Below are 23,027 nucleotides of genomic sequence, written 5' to 3' on the forward strand. Positions count from 1 at the left end.
GAATAGAACTGAATCAACTTGAATTGTTCCCAAATCACGACTAAACTGTCGAAAATCAACAGAATGAAACATGAAATGTATTTTAAGCTCCAGCTTTTACTCTTTTCTGTTTGCACGTCTGCTCTTTTCATTCGTGCAGATGATTCCCCCTCTCTCTCTCTCTCTGCTCTGTGGCATTTCCCTCCCTCAAAGCAGGTGAGAGAGGATACAGCTGAAATTCTGCCTGTCTGTCAGCTCTTTGTGGAGAAGATTCCTCTCAAAGAGCAGCTTTATGCGCTACTGACTGCCATGATTAACGTATTTACAGGGAGATAAAGGGGGAGAGGCGGAGAGCCGGACAGGGAGAGAGAAATCAGCTGAGCACTCTTTGAAACTCGAATTATATTATGTGAGCAAGCCGCACACGGAATGAACATGCGTATTAACATCTATTGTCAGGATCTGTGTGGGGAGCCTGGGTGAGAGGAGGCAGGGTCGATCGAGTTGAGCCCGGCTTAATTCAGCTGTCAAGGAATGTTTGAATTCCCACAACATGACTGTTGGGGGGGAAGCGAAATGTGGTACACAGCGATACATGTTGGAGGGAGATTTGCGTTTTGTTTTTAGCGGATTTGACGTTTCAGTCAACACGGCCAAGTCTTGGTGGTCTAATCCTTACAGGGCTTTACGGAGGGGTTTCCAAACTGTGTTAATTAACCCGGAGGTCAATTAATATTGCAAGCATTGGGAATTGGGACCTCCTTTGACTGGGACATCTTCAGCATGTGTGCATAAAAGTGCGTTTGCTAGTTTTCGAAAGTCCTGCGTGACCGGGTCGGTGCACATCTGTCTACATAAGTCTCTCTCTACATTTGATCCTACTTTTCCTTCGCACCGCCTCATTCTTTTTGATTAACGCATTAATGGCTAGCGCTGAGAGTCCCATTACGCCGAGGCTCCAAGTGTGTATTTCATGTGTATATGTGTGTGCACCGCTGACAGTTTGAGCAGTAATGTTTGCGAGCATCCCCCCCCCCCCCACTTTCATCTCCCATGCGCTGTCGCGTCACTCTGCCCTCGGTGTGCCCGCCTCAGACGCCAGGCTATTTCACAACCCGCTTCAAAGGGCTCCTCTCTCTTCCACCCACTGTCTGTAATGTAATTCCCAGTTTCTCTTCGCATAACTTCCTCTGCAAATGGCCTCTTAATTCATCCTTTTTGCTGCTTTTTCCTCTCCCATTTTCTTAGCCTTTCCTCTTTCCTTTCATATTTCTATGCTTCTAATTTGTAACACGAATCCACCTTTTTGTTGGACTTTATTAATTGCTGTAATACCGAGCACCTTGGTCACAGAAATGTATCTACTTTATCCTTTCTGTACGTTATCTTTCCCCGGTTTGCTCTCTATAATCAGTCTAAATTTTCTCTCACCTCCTTTTAACATCATACAAATAAGGTTTCACTCTTCCACACATTTCTCTCTCCCATGCTGCATTTCATCATCTGTCCCTCCTCTGTCTAACACAATAGACTTCATTCCTTTTCCTTCTCCTTCTACTCTCTCCAGCTATTTCCTTCTCTTGCTTCTTCCCTTTCCCTCTGGTGATCAAACACCTTGTTCTCAGAACAAAGGGGTGGTAATTCCCTTTTTTGAAATGTTTTTCTCTTTTATTTTCTCCTCTACTGTTCTACTGTAGGTCTTTCTCCCCTAGTGTATCTTCCTTCCCTAATTCCTCATCTTCCTTCCCATTTGCTCACCTTATCTTCCTCTCATGCCTTTTTTGCCCATTCTTCTTCCCCGCTATCTTACTCATTCTCTTTCCTCTGAACCTTGAACCTTCTTTTCTCTTCCATCTGTCTCATCTTATTTCATTTTCTCTCATCTTCCCCTATTTTTGACCTTCTTGTTCTCCCCCCACCTTTTCTTCTTACAGATGAGATCGATATGTTGGAGCGTCTCTGGCTGTCGGGTATCTGCCACAACGATAAGATCGAGGTATGAAGTCTTACACCTTTTCTTCATCAGCTTGGGACACAGTCAACCTCCATGCTGTTTTCAGAATAAACTAAAACCAATCAAACCTAAATGCTGATTAGGTACTCAGTAAGATTTTCAAGTGAGCTGATACATGGAGTTAATCCTAGTGAGAGCCCCAGAGCAGACACAAGCATTTCCTTAGTAACACGCCAGTTCTCTTTGGTAGCCAGGTATCACCACAACCAATCACCATGGACAAACTCAAGTTTCCAGTGTCATCCTATTAAAGAGATAGTTCGGATATTTTGAAGTGAGGTTGTATGAGGTAGTTATCCATAGTCAGTGTATTACTTGCAGTATATTTGAGTCAGCACACTCCCAGTTTGGAGAAGCAGACAGGAGTACTGGCACGGAAGCTAAGCAATGTACCGCTGTGGACGGGGCCAACAGCAAAATGTATTTTAGCCACCTAAAAAAAGGCCCACCTAAGAAAATCTATAGCTGTAATCTGTAGCTAAAATACAGTTTGCTGCTGGCCCCGTCCACAGCAGTACATTGCTTAGCTTCTATACCAGTACTTCTTCCTGCGTCTCCAAACTGGGAGTGTGCCAACCCAGATATACTGCAGGTAATACACTGACTAAGGATAACTACCTCATACAACCCCCACTTTAAATAATCTGAAGTATTCCTTTAATATGCACACCCCATATAACGTCTATGTCTTCTCAGACTGTTTATTCTTCAAAAACCTGCTGTGTATTGAAAACAGAGACTTTAAAATAAGAGTTACATCTATAAACCCACTTTTTCAGGCCCTTATTACCTTAGTTGTATATTATTTTCGACAACATTCTCCTGAATTATATGCTGCTGTATATATGAGACTGTCAGGCAGTGTTCCAACCTTTAAACTACTTAAAGAAAGAGAAAAGAAAAAAGAAGGGGTTGAACCACATGTTAGGTTGTTAAAGACTAAAAGACTTTCCCGAGTTACGAATCTTACAATCATGCTGTGCAATTATTCCTATAGTTTGATTTGGTTGCTTTAGACTGAGTAAAGCTCCCTGTTTTAGCATTTTTTGCATTTCATTTCAGTGTCCACTGCTAAATAATAAGCAAACAAAAATAGCCAAGCGAAATTTACATGAAGCCAAACATGTTTTGTTTCTTGGACAGATTGGTTGCCTATCATCTTGCCGCCAGGATAGACTCTTTTCACAGGAGACATTTTGACTAGTCAAAGCAGGTGGAATTAATAACATAATTATAGCTGCATTGCATTTAGGTGAGTCAGTTCTGGGGCTCTGGTATTGTGCATGCTCACTGACATGGCTTACTGGGACACTTAACAGAATGGAATAATTGTCAGTGTTATCATTTACACCTGTACTTTTCCTGTTTTGGCAAGTCAAAATGTCGACCGTGAAAAGGGTCTTTCAAGATTTGTCCGCACCTGTTAGGAACACATGTCTAAAACAGCTGACTGTGATTATCAATCCCTTCTGCGTTCTTGCCTTCAATTTATTTTGTTCCGCATACACAAGAATGTCTCCCTGCATTTAAGTGTTATTCCCTGTCATTGGTTTAGTTTATAGTCTCTCTGTGCCATCGAAGTTCAAATTATATTGTTCTCAGTTGGCTAAACAGCCCAAACTAAAGCTGTAAACACTCCTGAATAAATATCTGCAAGCATGTAAGGTGTGAATGCCCCCATGTGAACCCAAATCTTTGATATAAAGCCTTAATAATTATTGATTCATCAGTGAATGAAGGCTGTTTGCAGACGAGAGCTGTGAAACTGAATAAATTAAATTGCCTGAAAACCTCTTTGTTAAATGCTAACCAGATATTTAGTGGTGACTGACATGTTTTGATCTTTGCATCAGTATTGTGAGTGCAGCGGCTCTAAAATATCACAGATGGGTGCTCTGACATCCAGTGACAGCAAAGGATTCTCTATTGTACTGCTGGTTGTAATTAACTTTTTATCTGCTGTCTGGGAGACAAATTGGCCCTCGTTAGTAATAAATACACTCTCCCTCCTCCTTTCTCCACTCCCTTTTCATATGCTTTCCTTTTACCTCTTATGCCTTTTACTTTCCCCTTTCATCCCTTCTGTCTCCTCTCACCTCCCATAACCTTTCCCATTCCTCGCCTTCCCTCCTTTCTCCAGGTGATGAGCAGTAAGCTGGACATAGACAACATGGCAGGGGTCTTCTACATGCTTCTGGTGGCCATGGGTCTCAGCCTCCTGGTTTTTGCCTGGGAGCATCTTGTGTACTGGAAACTACGGCACTGTGTGAAGCGATCTGGTGGGATGGACTTCCTCCTGGCTCTTAGCAGGGTGAGAGAGGGTGGCAAAGATACCCTTTACATCTTACCCCAACAAGCATCCTGGTTTATTGGGTTATAATTGGGTAACATATCAGCAAATAAAACAGACAAAACATGTATTTCTAGATTGGATTATATAAACAACCATAAAAGGTGGTCAGAGACACATTCAGCCCCATCAACAACAAAGTTGTGTAGTCTAATCTACATATATTTCATGCAAGAAGGTGCAATTCAGTGTGACTAACAAACAATGAAAGTAAACATGGCAAAACTGTTGAGACATTAATAACAAAATCCGAAAGGAAAAAATAAGAGACAAGACAAACAAAAGAAACATTTAAATTATTAAATGGTCTCACTTTTGGCTTCTTCCCAACAACCATAACCTCTGTTTCGTCCATTTCTCTCTGACATGCAATTAACTTGGGTGTAGAAATGTAGAATTGTTTGTCATCTGCATATCAACCAAAACAGATGCCATTGTGAAACCAACAGTGACATGTACATTCAGCAAATAATTGATGTTGGGACACACCACCACCGCACCATAATGTACTGTCTCTGAACAGACCTCTCCAGAGGAAACAAAACAGTAAGTAAGTAATTACAGATAGACTGTAACGCATGAAAACACAGTACAATAAAATACAATAAAAATTCAAGACAGAACAGAAACCAGAATTAAGGAAAGTACAGGGATTAATTATTAAACTGTAGGCGAGTGAAAATAGATTGTCTTAGATCTTGATTTAAAGGTCTCAGTGGTGTTTGCCTCTCTGGTCGACTGTGGAAAATAATTCTACAGTAGTGGAGCTCAGGATGAAAATGCCGCCGATGGATTGCTTGGTAATCCTTGGGGTGGTTAGGTAGCCTGCATCCTGTGATCTGAGATTACATGAGGGAATATAGGGACTGAGAGGTTCTGCCTTGGGTTTGTGAAACTCCTTCTGCTTTGGGGTCGATCCTGGACGGCAGGATTGTAAATTAGGACATATGTGACTTCGAGAAATGGATGCTTTTGTATAACAATTGCCTAGAATGCATCTCCTTATGAAGTGGTCTGCAGTTATTTATCTAAAATATACATATCCTCAAGACAGATGAAACCAACAGAGACACATTTTAACCAACAGCAAGAATACAACCTGCAAGAGATATAAAAACAAATAAATCAAAAGTCCTGCCAGGTGGTGAGAGAACCAAAGGAAATGAAAGGCACTACTAGGCATGAGAGTTTAAAAAAAAACAACCAGATACTCCAGCAGCTGATCTCGCTGATTTGCACATACTCAACCTGAGAGGGGATAACTAATCAGTGAAGAAAGCTGCAGTGACATGATACAGTACTTGAGGGGTATTGATAAATGATTTATGCCGAAGCAGATGCTATGATAGCCTGAAAAGTGTAGAAACCATTACAACTCCCTGCCCTCTACATGGAAGAGACTGACCAAGTGAAAAAATTAAGGATGGCTTACTGATTCCAGGCATTAAGTCCACTTCATTCAGGAAAATAGAGATATAGATGAAGGAAGGTTAACAGTTTTTTTAAGGGCCTTTTCACACCTGAAAGTCCAAACCAAGGTTCATGTTTTTGTTACATTGTGTACATTTGCATACATTGCAATTATGTGAGTGCACTAAAGAACTTTACATGACATACCTACATCCTGTCGTCATCACCTACGTGGGCTGCGTCTCCCTATACTTGACATTGACTGGTTTGTAGACAGGCGTGTGTCTGACGTAGGCATGTTGTCAATTCAGCAGGTTGACTTCCATCGCCATTTGAATTAATGGAGAAAAATGAATGACTGTATTATATTATTATACTATATATACTACAGTTTCTTTATCTTCAGGTGGCATTGCTCTCCCGTCCTCTCATATCCTGTCTCTCTTATCCTCTCTGAAATAACTGGAAAGTGTCAGCATTTTTATGAATTTTCTCCAGCTAACTTTTTTATAATGTCATCAGACCATATTTCAATTAAAAACTTGGTCTCATTTTTACTTTTTACAGTTCTGCCTTTTTATAGCCTGCCAGGAACTTCCTGTAATTGGTCTGAAAGTCTGAACCATCCAAAAAATGTTCTCACACTAGAAACAAACCAAACCATGGTTCAGTTTGATCTGGACCGAGACACTTTTTTTCATTGGACCAAGGTTCAGCTGTTTGGTCTGGAACGTGGTCCAGGGAAGGTTTGGATCAAACTGAAAAGTCTGAAAGTCTGGACCAAATGAGGTAGGTGAGAAAGGTCCCTAAAACATTATTAAGATACAGATTGCACAAAAGTAGGTGCCACTCAATATTGGTACTTGTTTCTGGCACTCTGGGACAAAGACATGGAGCCAAGAAGAGAAACATCAATGGTATTTATCCTTGGCTTCATACCTAAGGGAGCCCGAGGGGTCCAGGGCAGAGTGATCACTTAGCTATTGCACAGCTATTTTCTTATAGAGTCAAGGCAGTTCTTGTAAGTTCAGTCCAGCCTGGGGTCATGGAAATTATTTACAGGCCCTGACAAAGACTTACAGGGGTTGGAGGGAAATAGTTTAGTAATGAGGGAAGACTGGAAAGAAAAGAATGAAGAAGAAGAGGTATCAAGAAAAGGGATGTGAAAGAGATGAATAGTGTGATAGGGGAGGGAAAGTTAGAAGAAGTGGGAAGGTATTGGAGGGAAACTTTGAGATAAGAGAGCAGAGCCAACTGAGGAGACAGCGGGGGCTTTCGATGGCAGAGGTAGCGGTATATAGCAGGTGTTGGAGGGAGGCCAGAGGGAGGTGAAGGAGGCATAGAAATGGCAGGGACAAAAAGGAGGAGGGAGGATGGAGGCGAGGTGGAGGGGAGTGGAGACTGTTGAAGTGGGAAATGGGCTTCATAGAGCTCTGGGGAGATATTCTTGTTTGTCAGAGGACACTGTGATGGAATGCTTGGTGTGTAAGTACCTGTGGTTGTAAGGGTGACACCACCATGCTGAAGTGACAAAAAAAGATTGTGATTTATTACCTCCTCCTCTCTGACAAAGCAGAGAAAATGGATAATTTATTTGCAGTATAAAAATGGAGGGAAAGAACAAAGCATTACAGATATGGCATATGCTTCCAACATATTGGAAATCTTTAAAGTCTTGTCAAGGCATAGACTGTATATAAAGATGGACGTAATGAGGTGTGACGTCACCCACTGGTTTGCACTGGATCCAGTTTGAAGCCCACCATTTTTTCTGTTTACAGCCAACCTACCTCGGACCCAAGCTAATGTAAGCTTGGACTAATGTTAGCTACTTTAGCTAAATTATACTAACAGGTCAGGTACTGTAATCCAGTAACATTAAACTCACAGAAACATTGTGACAATAGTCAGACTCGACAGTGCGAGTCCTAGAGCCGGGGAGGGCAGCAGGTGAGCCGACTGTCAATCACAGCTGTCATCAGCGCCCACACGGCAGACATCAAAGCTACCATAAGTCTTCAAATCTTATTAACGGAGCAATAATTCCCAAAATGACCACCAGCACACTTATTACAGGGCCTGAATTTAGCGATTGAGATCATAATTACTTGTCAAAAAAAAATGATTGACTTAGTATTTCTGGAGAGAAGTTGACACTTTCTGAATAGGAGTCACTTGGAGCAAGGGCTTTTTGTAGCCAGCATCTAGTGACTGTCAATGGCATTGCACTTTATGATACTTCCACACTGGCTTAAGCCTCAAGTTGTGATAGTTGCAGCTTGAGTCTAAGTAAATACTGAGTAAATTCTCTATAAAGACTATTTTCTGTGCTCTAGCACAAACAGATAAAACAGAAGAAAGAGGTAGATCCAAAGGGATTGCAGTGATCAAGAATCAAGACAGAAAGGCAAATAGTACAAAGAGTAAATGAGAGTTAAATTGATAAAAAAAAAAATTGATGGTGAACATCTAGCTTAATGTGTGTATGACATCAAGTGCAACTTTAAAATTGACTGCAAGTTTGCAAGTTAATTGGATACAATTTAAAATATCTATAGAGAACAGAAAGACAAATTTACATAGTTGGTGAATAAAAAGATGTCACTTGATCCATGCTAATCAAACATTCAAATCATCCCATACAGAAACAAAACAATATCAGAAACAAAAACAATACAGAAAATGGGACATTCTGCTCAGGTGATGTATGGATGTGTACAGTTAATGTGTGGTGGTCACTGCGAGGGTTATTAGTCCTACAGAGGCCTGAGCCCACCCTGGACCAATTCATTCAGACCCAAGTCAGGCCAAAGTTAGACAGCTAGCAACATTTGTCAGCACAGACAAATAAGCCCAAGTCAATATTTTAACATCAAAACACTTGATACTCTTGCTTTGCATCCAAAGCAACATTTCCTGCGTGAGGTCACATGTGAATAGAAGCAGGCATTGATATTCAGGGAAAACTATACCACCAATTGCCCACCTCAAGACCTAGTCACATTTCTGGCAAAAATGCTGGTACAGCTGTGTTGTGAGTGAAAGCAGTAACGTTGCAGGGAAGGGTTACGTCCGTCTGAAGAAAGACGCTTTCACGTGGAACGAGTGAACCAATCACAAGACTCCACTGAATAGAGGACACATCGCTATTTTGTGAATGTTTAAATATTTTAAATAAAATGTTCACACTCTATTGTAAATGTTTATTTGTGTAACTTTAACAGTATTGCTTTCATAAAGCCATATCGATTATTCAAAGCTCCATCAGACACTCGGCCACGCTTTAAGTGATTATTCAAAATCTTCAGTCTGACAGAGCTTTGAATAATCGATATGGCTTTATGAAAGCAGTACAGTTAGTTACGTGAAGAAACATTCACAAAAGAGTGTGAACTTTTATTTAAAATATTTAAACACAACACAAAAAATAGCAATCTCTCCTCTATTCAAGCTCCCTTTTAAAAGTCTGTGTGTCTGAGCTTGGTGCAACAATATCACAGTATCATGTTCTGTTTAACATTATTATCTTAAAGTTATCTATAATATCAAAATTCAAATCATATCCATAACATTAACTACACTTATGGAGCGCAGAGCAAAGTTTTGGTGAGCAGGCATATGGAGAACAGAGATGTGGGGTGTCAGATCCGTGGAAAAGAGACGGCAAACTGTTTTGTAATTAAGGATTTAAAATTCACTCATCACTCTTGCAGATTAACGGGACTCAGCGGGTGGACATGCTGTTCCACCAGAAACATCTCTAAATGTAACTACAGTTGGAGCATTTACTCACTGACAAATAGCCTAAACTGTACACACATTGCACTGACGTTCACAGCTAACATTATACTGCTAATTACACACTCTCTGCTCTGATCTGGCAGCCACGGTTACACACCTGCTCTCTCTCTCTCTCTCTCGACCACGCTCGCTATACACACATTAACCTACGCCCCCCCCCACAACCCCTTGCCCCATCTATTCCGGCATTGCCATGGCATGTGTGAAAAGGCGCAAGATGGAAATGTTCCTGAATGTGGCTGCATGAGTGAATAGTGAAAATCACTAGCAGTGCCTTAAAGGTTATCCCAGTAATTTACCAGGAATTATGTGTGAAAGAGGCTTAAATTGCCTCTTCTCTCTCTCTGTTCGCAGTCTTGCTGCCATAAGTTATCACCCAATTCATCATGAAGCATTACATAACAAGTGATTCAACAGTGAGTAGTAGTAACCTCGATGCAATGCACTCATCTTTATAATAATAAAGCAGAGGACAACTGCTTTATAAATCAAAAGCAACTCAGTACATTTCGTCTATGTATGAAGAACACAGTGACAAAAATTCTTAAAGTTTATAGATAAATCTTGAAACGCTTGAAAGTAATTTTTACTTTAACCTTTATTTTGTCCCAAACCCAATCTGAACATGCACATGAACCTGTCCTGAGTTTGTGGAGCCTATCAGATTCCATCAGGCTTGAGTTGGGTGATAGACCTCTAGGTGCTGTGTATGTACTGATATATGGCTGAAGTGCCATTTACTGAACACGCTCTACTATTTTACTGATAATATATATTGACCATGTGGGTGAAGAGCCATTGTGTCCCCTTGCAGTCTCTGATAGCCACGCAGATATTCCCTGACGGTCTTCCCTGCAGACCCTTTGGAGTGCAATTTCACCTGTCTTCATACATTCAGAGCGTACCAATATATTTTCTTGCATGAGCGAACTCAACTCTTATCTGTAGCATTCCTCATTCTGAGAATAAAATCATCATATCCATGCAAAGGGCACTCCCAAGACCAGTTAGTGTCTATCTACCCAAGCTGTATCATGTGCTTGCTTTAAAGCCTCTGCAGCTGGCCTCTGTGGCTTGCTTTAACCCAATCAGTGACTCACCCAAGTTTCAATTTCACAGTGTGTTGCGCCCCATGCTCTGGGGACTGTGATAGCACTTCTGCCACTGGGACTGTTGATTCATGTGTCTGGAAGGGCCATTATTACAGTCTCTCCATCAGATTTGTGTCCCAGCGGGGAACAGAGATTTACAGGAGGCCCCACATATTTTGTCATTAAGATGTGACAGATATCGATGGATATTACGAATTATCTTCATGAATGAGGAATAATAGAGTCTTTGTTATTTACATAGCCCTCCTTGTTATTGCTAATTGAGTGTCATCTATCTACAGTGAGGTGTAAATATATAAAGGTAGGAAAGAAAGAGCACCCGGGTGCAGTAGAGATAGAGTTGCTCATCTGACACGATTTTATAATTGATAGATTCTGCTTGGGCTCTGAAACGTAAAAAGATGTCATGAGGAACTAGTAATTAACACATATTCCAGACTATTTGATTTCATGTTTTATTCATATCAAGCATTGTTGAATATTGCTACTGAGATGGAAAAAGACAGAATCGTGATTTAAAGAGTGTTGCCACCAAACACGTTTGGAGTCGTTCATTAAAACCGAGTGAGAACAATCGTGTTTGAGCTCAAGTGGCAACAGATAACAGCACCTAGACACATGAAAATGAGCGTCCTGATATGTCTATGACTACAGGAAATGACTGCAAAATATACAATTTAACATGACTGATAAGATCAGTTCCTTCTGCATCATGAGGCTGATACTCATATTCAACTTTTTCATTTCAAAAATCCTCCTTTCAGATCATTTGTATCTGTAATGTTGTCTTTTAAGTCTTATTTTCTTTAAAAGAATTTAATTTCTATTGGAAACAGGGTGAAATAATCTCACCGCTGGCACTTGTTAAAGAAAATAAGTTTTTTAGGATTTGACTAATCACAGATGTCACTTGACTCTTCGTGAACACTAAAGAAGAGGTTTGAAGTCAACAATGTTTAGCTAAAGTTATAGGGACTAGAGTCAGATCTATTTTGACTCCCTGCTGCCACGTAATTGTTTTTACTATAGTTAAAACAAAACAAAAAAAAAAGCCTGCATATTTTAATCTAGATGCTTTTGTGCTCTGGGAAAAGACGGAAAGAGGACACATGGTGCAATCTGTTTCAGTTAAGGAAGCATGCTGGCAGCTCAGAGAAAAGGTGATTCTCTTAAAATGCAGCATCTGTCACCCATTTGTTTCATTTGCAAAATGACAAAATAGGTTTTGTTGCTTTGGCTCTCTCCCATTGTTTTGACTCATCTCCAGAAGCTGTATATTCCTTACAGATACTTCTCTCTACAATTGTTTTTCACCGTGCATTTGGAGAAAACCTGGTCCTGTTAAAGCTGAGTGATGCTTTGTTTGCTGAAAGCTTTGTTTGGTTTGATAGTGTGGAAATTGACACTCACAGAGCCTTGGTAAACTCAGTCCAAAGTTTCTCCAAAACTCATTAATATTTAATGGTCAGTTCGCGCTGTTGTCTGCCTTTACTGGAGATGCGGTGACACAGTGAACCCGAGGTTGAGGGAAACCACCTAGAGCAATTTCACAGCGTGTTGAGAGAGAGAATAAAGATTGATCATTTTCTTTTTCAAAATAGAATCTGTTTTTGTGAATCGTGTTGAGCCAATGAAGTAACTCAGTAGTTATACAAAGCGCTGAATAAAGGGAAATAGGGTGGGTATAGGATGAATAAAAATACATAAGTTGTAGCCCAGACAAGTTTAAAATCTGTCTTGATGCAACAACCTGTCACAGGTTTAACTGATTCCTCTGCAAGGTATTTATAGCAGCTATTTAACAGAAACAAAATATGCAGCTGTAGTGACTGTCTGTGGCACACATGCTGTTTGTTATCAAGACATGCCAATAGAAAATAAAGCTAGTTATAATGTTGGGTTATTGTTAGGATCTGTCGTATAATGCCATAACCACAATCTCTTTCCCTGGACCAGATGAATCCAGGTGTTTTTAGACATTTTAGGGAAAAAGACTGACAATAAAGTTGTTTCTCAGTTGCTAATTCTCACTGTTTTAAATGAAAGGGTAACATGTAACAACAATCTAGGTGAAAATCATATTTTAAAATACCATTCGTAGCTCAAACATGCTGTAGTTAACTGTGTCTCTGTTGTTTTTTTTTAACTTACTTATTTTGATGGACTCTAGTGTATAATGACCAGCTAATCTGTACTTCCTCTCCATTCCTATCACCTATGAATGTAGAGCAGGACATGTAAACTGTTACTCAACTATCAGTGAATTTTTGTAGGTATCATAACAACTAGTGTCTGCAGACATAAAACCCATAAAAGCTAAAACAATGAGCTGTATGTGCTGTATATCATGCATTCAACGTTTTCTGAAGAGAACTTCAATATGGTACGTGTACTGTAGATGTCAATTCACAGGTGTCCTGTAGGTTCCCTGATTTCCTGTGGAAGTGGAGATGTATGTCTCTCTCTCTCTTTCTGTGTCTCCCTGTCTCTGACACATAAACACACAGTGCCTCCTTATCATTCTTGGCAGCCTGCTGGTCTAATTACAATCTGTCTTTTATCTTTCCACCCAGGGGATGTACAGTTGCTGCCAGTTTGAGGATGAGACAGCACCAGGAGGCAGCAAAAGCTCTTTGCCCCAGTACCACACCGTAACCACCATGCCTGCTGCACCCCAACAACACCTTGTTACAGCCACAGTAAACAACACAACTGCCATTGCCATGGTGCAGCAGCAACAGCAGCAGAAGCACCACCAAAAACAGCAACAAGGGCAGACCTATACCACCATGCTACCTGGATCTCCACCAACTACGGGACATTCAGCAATGGCTCTGGGACCCTCAAATAGCCCCCTACTTGAAGGCCCCATGCCCTGCTCAACCTTTTTGCCTCGCCATGATCGCCGACTGGCTGTGGTCGATCGCTGGAATTGGGCAAAGCCAGAGAAAGTCATGAGTGCAGGCAGTAGTACAGGCGTGGGTGTCGGGGGAATAGCAGGCGGGATCACTGAACTCCAGGCCCAGCAGCAATATCAGCAGAACCTTGGACAACACTGGAAGCTGCAAGGAGGAGTTGCAAGTGGAGCAGGGGGAGGAGGTGACACTGGGCTAGATGAGTATAAGCGCTACTATGGTCCTATAGATCCAGAGGGGCTAGGAGCTAACTCAGACCAACAGGCAGGAGGCCCACAACAGACTCCCAAAGCTAATCCTCGAGGCCCCAAAGCCTCAGGGATGCCACGACTGCCTCCCAAAGGCCCCCAACAAGGCCCAGCGCACTTAATCTCTAAGCCTCCTCCACCAATCCCGTCTTCACCACGAAGGCCTCCCTTCTGGCGACGAGGAAGCCTAGCTCAGACAAGGAGAAAGGGCTCAGGAGGTCCCCTGTATGAGAATATACTCCCTCTGGGGAGGCGAGGAGGTGGCAGATATGGAGCAAGCGATGGAGGTGGGAGGAGAGGGCGACGTCCTCCTCCACCTCCTCCTCTGCCTGTCCCCCTTTCCTCCCCAACACACACCCCTACGACTCCGTCGTCCCCATGCCGTTTCTACTCCACCTGCTCCAGTGCGTCGTCCTCTTCCTCTTCCTCAACGTCGTCCTCATCCTCTTCTTCATCCTCTGTCTCACTCTCTCGGTCAAATTCCCCCTCTTCCTGCTCCAGTGACAGCTCCTACAACTCCTCGCTGAGTTTCCGGTATCGAGCAGGCGACCGGGATTTTATGGTGGATGACGACTATGAGTCAGATCTGCTCACAGAGGAGTCCAGCCTCCTTTTGGGGTCACGGCGAAAGATTCGTTCTCGCCGCATGTCATCGCGATCACTGCCATGCAGCCCGCCACCTCCACCCGTCCCGCCTCGGAAGCCACGCCCTCAGAGAGATTATGGTAGAGAGAGGACAGGCAGCCAGCTGGCCCAATTACAGGAGTGGTGGGCATCGTGGGGTGACAGAGAACGAGGGAGGGGAGGGACGACAGGTCGGGGAGATGGAGGAGTGGGTAGAGAGGAGAAGAGGCACCACAAAGAGAGGGAGCATGAGAGGAAGAGGAGGAAGAAGGGCCGAAAAAAGAAGAAGAGGGAAGAGAGGGAGAGAGAAAGGGAGCGAAAGAGGCGCAAAGCAAAGAAGAAGAGAAAGAAAGATGATAAGATGAGGAAGAGAGAGCGGAAGAGGTCAGAGCAGGAGGGAGGAGATGCTGATAAAAGAGAGGAAGCCAAATCAGGGACACCAGACTACCCGTCATACCCACCCCTGAGGCGAGAGTCCTTTCGGAAAAAGAGTGAGAGCTCAATCAGAAGCTATGGATGGAACATCCCAGGTGATGATGAGAGGAAGGAAAGAGAAGAGAAAGAGAGGGATGATGGGGAAGACAGCAGAGGGAAGGAAAGACACCATAGGCGAAGGAACAGCAAGCACTATCACAGCTCAAGCAGTAAGCCTTCGACATCTGTCAAGTTCTGGGGAGGGGGCAACCCATCCTCAGACAACATTCCATCCGCTTTCCTGCCCTTGTTGCCTGTCTCCTCTAAAAGGAGGAAGAGTAAAAGCTCAGACAGGGATACTGTAGGAATGGAAGGAGAGAGGAAGCCATTGCTGGGACGGAACGGGAGAGGTGAGATGCACTCCAAGGAGGGGTTGTCCTTCCACGAGTGGGGGTCCGAAGTAGAAGATGACGAAGAAGATTCTGAGCAGGAGAGGAGGAAAGCAGAGCGTGGTAAGAGGCGTGGAGGAGGAAGGACAATGTCAGATGAGGAGAGGGAACGTGATAAGGTAGCTGGGATATATTCTGATGATGACGGTTCTTCGGGAGAGTTTGGGAAGTTTGAGAGGTACTGGGAAGATCACGAAGGCAGGGCGGTGGGAGGGATCGGAGGGGGAGGTTGGTTTTTTAGCACCTACCCCTCCAGGGATAAAGCGGGCAGCATCAACAGTAGAGATGACCTATTCCTGGAGAGAGGAGAGAGGTGGGGGACAGGAGAAAGTGGATGGGGATCTAGTGGAGGTGGTGGAGGAAGAGGAGATGGAGGAGAAAGAGGATGGGGATCAGGATCGCAATGGCCCCCGCCTCCTCTCACGCCACCACCTCCTCGACGATACTGGTCAGTGGACAAACTCCACATTCAGGATGAGAAGAAGAGTAAACGTAAGTCAAAGGACAAGGGGAGAGGGCACACAGCTTGTTCCTCCTGTCATTCCCCCCGACACCATCCGCACCCCCATTCCGCCAAATGGGCCCGCATAACCTCACGAAGCCAGGAAGAGCTGTACCACCACTGCCAGAGTTTTGGTGGTCCCCTAAAGCCTAAACATGACTCCTCATCCTCCTCCAAACAGGATCGCTCACAGAATCCATCCAAATCTGGCAGCCAGTCAAACCTTAGTATCCAGCAGCGGACACAGAGAACAGATAGGGATCGAGATCGAGGAAGGCTACCATCCCCACCTTCAGCCCTCATACCTAATTTGCCACCCCCGCTTCCTGCCCTTCCAGCTCCTCCATCCTCATCTCATCCCATCCACGTTCCTCCCCCTACCTCTTCCTCTTCTGTGTCCTCTCCGTCTGTGGTCTCATCCACACCAGGGGCACCCCAGCCCTCCATGGCTTCGGCAAGTGCCAAACTGCAGTACCAGAGATTGCGCTCTGTACCCCAGCCCCAGAGGTTTCCTCAGTCCCCTCACTTACCCCTAAAAGCCAAAAGCCTCTGCTCGCGAAGAGGCTCAGCCCATTTCTCCAGTGTGGAGAGTGAGGTCTGAAGTTCAACAATGTATCAAGCATCATAAGAGAGTCCTGCAAGGCTGACACTAAGCAGGTGATTTGGATCTGATTCTGCCCGGCAGCAAACATGGCTGTACAGCCAAGCCAGTACAGTATACGCACTGAGCCCTTTCCTAAAGTTCTGCACAAACAAACAAACCAGAAAGCCAAACAAATCCAGTAGGGGTAAGTCAAAGGAAAACAGGAGCAATCTTGTGTTGACTGTTGTTTCCTTTCATTCCTCTCAGTATGTGAAAGACTACAACCTACAGCAACAACTTGCATTCTGAACTGGGTTAACCAATACACTAAAAGCAAATCAGACATTCAAAGTGGTACAACTGAAGGAGACTCCTTTGCTATAGACAGTAAAGGGCTTTGGATGTTGAGGCAGAGCAGTAGTTTGTATTCAGAGGATTCTTAATGCTTACTGAGGGCTCAGGAACTTTGTAGTACTGTATGCCTGCTGCTCTTGGAAGCCTTTAACACAGAACAGTTTTCTTATTTTTTTCCCTTAAACAAATTGCTTACCCCTATTTTCCTTTTTCCTTAACAAACTGTTTACACCCCCGCAGAACTGTGACGCCCGCCAGAGGCACCTTTGTTGTGTATGATCAATACCCTCTTGTTTAGAGGGAGAGGAGGGTGATAACCACCTTGTCTTCTCTGTGTTATCCATGAAACCTCTCTTGTTCTCTTCTCTTTTGTTCTTTCCTATCTTTTTCCCCCTTTCTTCTCTCTTCTCACATCTTCTTCCCCCTTTCTCTTTCTAATTTTCTCTGCTTTCTACTTTCTTTTCCACCTTATTCACGTGTCTATTTTCTCCTCATCTCCTCTCCTGTCCTCCCCTCTTGGCTCCTCTCCTTGATGTGATTATTCTGTGCGTCTGTGCTTTTCTGTGTTTGTATTCTTGACAACAGGGTAAGTCAACTGTGACTGATATTCTACTGGCTTAATGAAAAGCTGAGTGCCAAACTTAAGCAGAGCTCGACATCAATCTGTACGTTAGATGCTGTGTTTCCTTTTATCTCGCAGAGTATTCCACCATCTTGCAAATATACACATATACATGCACACATACACCCGCAGACACACAAACTCAAACAAGTCAATTCATCGATTCTCTTTCTTGAGCAATACATTATTCACATTATGTTCATGTTCCTATTTTATATTTTGAAACATTTACTTTACTTCTGTGTTGTTGTTGATGTTGTTGTTGTTATTGATGGTGTTCTATATATATCAAGACATGTATTAAGTGTAATACAATGTAAGCACTGTGCCATACTACTCAAGCTTGGGTGCACATGAAACGTTCTCTCAACTACCTAACTATGACAGTAGAAGCAGTGTCTGTTCCCTCCCTGTATCTGACTGAATGTAAAGTCAGCCACCAACAAGTGCGCTGCAACAACAATTAAGACACTTGAAGATGGAAATTGTAGCATTTCTAACGGTTAGCATTTGCGACTAATTGAAGAGATAGGAACAGAGTTGAATTCAGGTCATCGTTGACGCAGCCTGACATAAGCAACCGTATGCTAACCTTGCAGGGAGTCAACAGTAGTTGCTGAGGGGTGAGATCTGCAATGGTTTCCAGTTTTAAAATGATTTCATCTTTCTGTTTGCTTTCTCCTGCAAGTGGTCCAATTGACACCATGGCTAGAATACAGCAAACATTTTAGAAAACTGAAACGAATCAACCCAGGTTTGCTTGCTACTAAGCAGGAAATATGTGTCTAACATGCTAGGTGGTGCTACACAGTTTTGTGTACAAGGTGACAGATTGTTGCAGGGATAGTATATACTTATAGCCTTATGCTAATTGCTCCTGCCATATGTTTTGTGTGGAGTATGAGTATGAAGGTATGTATTTTAATCAACCTGGGGTTAGCCTCATGCTACCAAGACAGTAGCCTATCAGGAGGATTTTGATTGGTGCCAAATTAGATCTAGTGCGAGTGCCGTTTTGATGTCAAAGAGACTGTGCCTATGTTGGATGCTAGCTAGCGGATGAGATGGTTTTAAATAAGTGCTGGATCTGAGTGATAGTGTATGAAAGACACAGTAGCACCTCCTGTGCGATTTTTTAAAAGTATTTCTCACCTTGTAAATGAGTAACCAAGAGCTATAGCTTTTTAATCCATGAGCAAGCTGACACCAGCAGTTACACTCCGATGTCAAGCACTTGGCTAGAGCCAGTTATATCCATCAACATTAGAATTTAGCATCAGGACAGTGGACATCAGCGGAGTTTTAATGGAGAGGCAAGAGCCACTGGCACAACGCCGTTTGTGTTTTTCAGTTGGTCATAATGCCTGAGCCATCTTTCCCATAACTGTCTGGTCAGCTCATGTTGTTTGTCTGGAACTGCATCTGAGCCATAATTTACTTCAGCAGAAGAGAACAAAAAGAGTACTTAAGTTTTTTAACATAAACTTGTTGTGTAGAGTTTGTTCTGCCTTTCTTTAAGAAAAAAAATCTATCTATATATATATATATCATATATATATACTTTATATATATAGATATATGTATAGTATATATATATTTTTTGGTGGTGGGTAGCGTTATAGAAAATTGTTGTTTAGCATCTTGATATTTGGGGTTATTGTTTGTCCATCAGTCCATCACAATAATAATAGAAATATTATGTGTTAAAAACACATATATTCCCTCATATTCACTGACAACAGGAAATTCTTTAGTTCGAATTATCAGTTTACTTTCCTCAAAAAGGCTGTATTAAATCCAATTAGAGACAGTTCAGTGCTTTGCTTATTACAATCAGCAATCAATCAAGCTTTCAAATATCACTGAAACCAGGAAAAGCGTGGAGAAAGTGTTACATGTTTCTGTGCATTCACACTGCAAGCAACTCAAGTCAGCCTCAAATACACATCTCTTTCACCTGAGAAACAAGCTGAAATCAGCTTACTTTTTGCCAATTAAAAACTGGCTGCAGGTAAACCATTTGATCTCATTTGGCTCGCTGTGTGTCGGACATGTTGCTGAAACACTACGACATCAGTGAGTTGGCATAAACAGGTAATTGAACATTAGTGCAGCACTGCAGCTTTCTAGCGGTGTGAATGCACAGCTGGGGTGTTTCTTCAGAGAAATGAGCCACCAATCTTTCCTTCTTTCCCCTCACCTCTTTTTCCTCATGTCTATCCATTGTGTTGGTGAGTGTCTGCAATTGTAAAGCTGGTCTGTTTTTAAAAAAGAAGAGTATCTGTGGATATATTTATTTCATCTAAAAAAAAATAGCCTATCTAAATATATATGATAGTATATTTCAAGACTCTAAGATCTATGTTATATAAGTTTGTCTACTAAATTTACAGTATTATCTCAATGAATATGTCTTTTTTGTCTAATTGTCTGTCTCTCCTTGTCTCAAACCTCCTGCCCAGCACCCTACACCCCAGCGAAAACAGAGACCAGTATGTAACTGTGTTTTTGCTCACTTAAGACCAACCATCCGCCTCCATTAGCTATCTACCGTAGCTAACCCTAGGATTTCAACAAAGTGACAACGTGGAGGGGTGCGCGAGTGTCTTATGACCGTGTCACTGTAGCAGTGGTGGCGTGTGTTTGTCTACCTAGAGGGGCCTTTATTTTTGGTTTGGGCTACAGATTAACGACTAATTAAATCTTTTATGGATACAGCAGCTTTTACCACAACTCTCACTTGTGTGGGGGCCACATTCTCGACCCTGTTTCGGGTTTACATCAGACCCTGGAATTTATACCACAGTGTACAGTGAGGTGACCTCTTTGAAACACAACGTAGCGAGCAGCACAGGCTTTTTTTGCATCTCTTAGTAGCTGTATTACTATACAAAAACATGCACAGCTAACCCTGCCAACCAACCTATACGGTATATATAAGGACTTTGATATACGTACATAGTGTGTTGTTCTGCCAAGCTGCTGTGCTGTAAAACAAAAGAGAAAAAAAAAAAGAATTATACACTACAAACACACTGTTTCTTTCTTAATTTTACAAAACTGGTAAAGCTAATATGACACATTATGTCAGGGGCAGGGCTAAGTCTGCTCATTAGTGTGGTTTCCACTAAGGCCAAAAATGGCAAAACCAGGGCTTTCTTTTTATAATCACATCTTCAAACAACAAAAAAAGTCAGTGTTCCCACTTTTTGCTAGCAAGGAAGGATTCCGCAATGATTAACTATGATCCTGCACACATTATTGGGTAGAACATGGAAACACCACTGCCTGAAATAGGAGATCCCTTCTCCTGGCCAACTTATGATACATGATAAGTCAGTATATTTGAAGGTAAATCAATTTTCAACGCTGCATTCAGAAATATTTGAAGCATTTACTGGCCCTGAGCCCTGGCAAGCCCAGTTTAGCCTGCAGTGGAAACACATCCACAGTTTCTGCCTGTACACCTCTGAACAATGTCTCAAGGCCTTGTATTAATACAGCTGTATTGATTGACTGTATGGTATGATGGCTAGTTGTGCTACACTTTATTGTCAGCACCTCACACACACACACATAAACACACATTATGCACACACTTTCAGACTCACATCAGTACAGACACACAAACACACACACACACACACACACACACAGACAAACACAATGAGGGTGGTACCTCCACTCTGCTTCAGCCACATCTGCCACCAGTGGGGACAATGACAATACTGCTGTGCTACAAGCAGGACAGAAATAAAAAGATGATTTTAATAAAGAACTGAAACAAATGTCTGGCTTTTATTTTGCTGGTTGGATGAGTGGGAAAAAGAGTTTGGACATGTTTGAGTTAGGCATCTTTGCATTTGAGCCAAGTGGAAACAAGAAACTACTGATCACTACTGAATTCAACACACAATGTCATGAAAGCAAATCCTTGTTTCTTATTAAAAAGGAATAAAATGATAGTAATAATTGGTCCAACTCTCTCTAGGTTGGGTTTTTTGTTTATATTTTACATACACTCACATTTTGGTTTGTTCCCAATGGAGATGTCTTGTAAGTGAGCAAAAGCAAACAACAAACTGTACTATATTGTACCAAATTGTTCAATGTCCAAATTACAATTTAAACAGAGAGAGAAAAGCATATTTTTTACCATCCATACTGGCTTACAACTGAATGGAGACCATGTCACATCTCTCTCAGGATCTCTGTTCACCTGAAGGTCAATGCTGTCAAGACAGTTTGGAATTTGTCAACAAATTTGAGTGTCAAAGTTGATTTTTTGGTTTCTATGATAAATTCTGCGACCAAGCCATAATACACAGGGGCCAAAATAAAAGCTGTCCTTCACTTTTTAGTCCTTTTTCACCAATTTCAATCTGTAAAGCCACACACTCGAGAAAAACATCATCACATCGTCATCATTAAAATACTTGTCAAAGGTTTTTTTAGGTCCAATGACAGGAATTAAAACACTGAATCTATGGCTTCATTAGTGATAATGAACCTCTTTTCATTTAATTTATTTATAACACATACACACAGTTTTCAAGTCCTTTGGCAAGATATTTGAAAACAAATTATATTATAGTTAAGAAATGCAAAAATAAGGCAATCTGACGTCACAATGACAAACAAAAGCAACAAAATCAACAAGCATAAGACAGTGCAGAAGCTAATTAGTGTATTTAAAGATACACCCAATAAAAATATTCTTAATGAGCTTTAAAACTTTGTAACTTGTGAAAGAAGAAATGACACATTCTTCCCTCTACAAATGAGCAATAAAAGACTCAGTTCAGTCCACTCTCCTTAACGTGGTCTGGTATGACCAGCAGCCTATTGTGGATTGTGTTACCAAACTTATTTCTGTGTAACTGACATTACAGTCAGTTTGCTGAGTTTATTACACTTTTACACTTACACCGCATTTTAGGATTTACCTTTACAGTGGCTTTAACATCCAACATTACCAATATCATACTTAAAAAGCAGCGAGAAGTTAAATAATCAAAACATGTAGGAACTACTGCTACTGTGTCTTCATATATCATTGTAATGCTAGGTAAAGAAATGATAAGGCTGAAAATCAAGAGGAAATAGAGGGAGACTAAAGCTCAGGCTGCTAAAGAAGACAGAGTAATTGGAAACGAGCGAACCAAAAGCCAGGAAAGAGTAAGTAAGATAAAGAAGAGCGAGCAAGTGACAGAGAGAGGAGGTGGAGAGAAAAAAAGGGAATAGCCAGTTTAAAGACAGTGACACTGATAGAATAAGGACTGAAAAGAGACAGAAAAAGAAAAGAAAAGAAGTTAGGAAAGAAAGTGAGAGGAGACAGTGCTTAGTTTTTGTGCTGTCTGCAGGGCAAGATAGAGCCGGTTGTCATTTTTGCCAACAATAGGCCACCACTGAGCGCTGCCTGTATTAGGAACACTGCCGATACGGATAAATCTCACACACATATACAGACATTTTCTTTCTTTCTTTCTCTTGCTCTCCTTCACTCAAACATATTGCGGACATATAATTCGCCACACACAAACACACTGTCTCTCTCACACAGCACGAATTACCTTCTAATACTCCCTCTACCTTCTGTTTTACAGTCCTATCATTAAACGGCAGGTTCAGGGGTTCAAACATGTTGACT

General features: G+C 42.0%; 1 protein-coding gene across 1 annotated transcript in view; it reads left to right on the top strand.

The window, feature by feature from the left end:
- The window catches only part of grin2da (glutamate receptor, ionotropic, N-methyl D-aspartate 2D, a), a 171,537-nt gene extending 150,397 nt beyond the window's left edge, over positions 1 to 21,140 (top strand). The window contains exons 17-19 of the mRNA XM_067611993.1: positions 1,914 to 1,975; positions 4,134 to 4,304; positions 13,240 to 21,140. Coding sequence (XP_067468094.1) covers positions 1,914 to 1,975; positions 4,134 to 4,304; positions 13,240 to 16,419 — 3,413 coding nt within the window. The 3' untranslated portion in view covers positions 16,420 to 21,140. The remainder of the gene's footprint in view (positions 1 to 1,913; positions 1,976 to 4,133; positions 4,305 to 13,239) is intronic.
- Positions 21,141 to 23,027: the final 1,887 nt, after the last annotated feature.

The sequence above is a fragment of the Thunnus thynnus genome, chromosome 15, assembly GCF_963924715.1.
Source record: "Thunnus thynnus chromosome 15, fThuThy2.1, whole genome shotgun sequence".
Taxonomy (NCBI): Eukaryota; Metazoa; Chordata; class Actinopteri; order Scombriformes; family Scombridae; genus Thunnus; species Thunnus thynnus.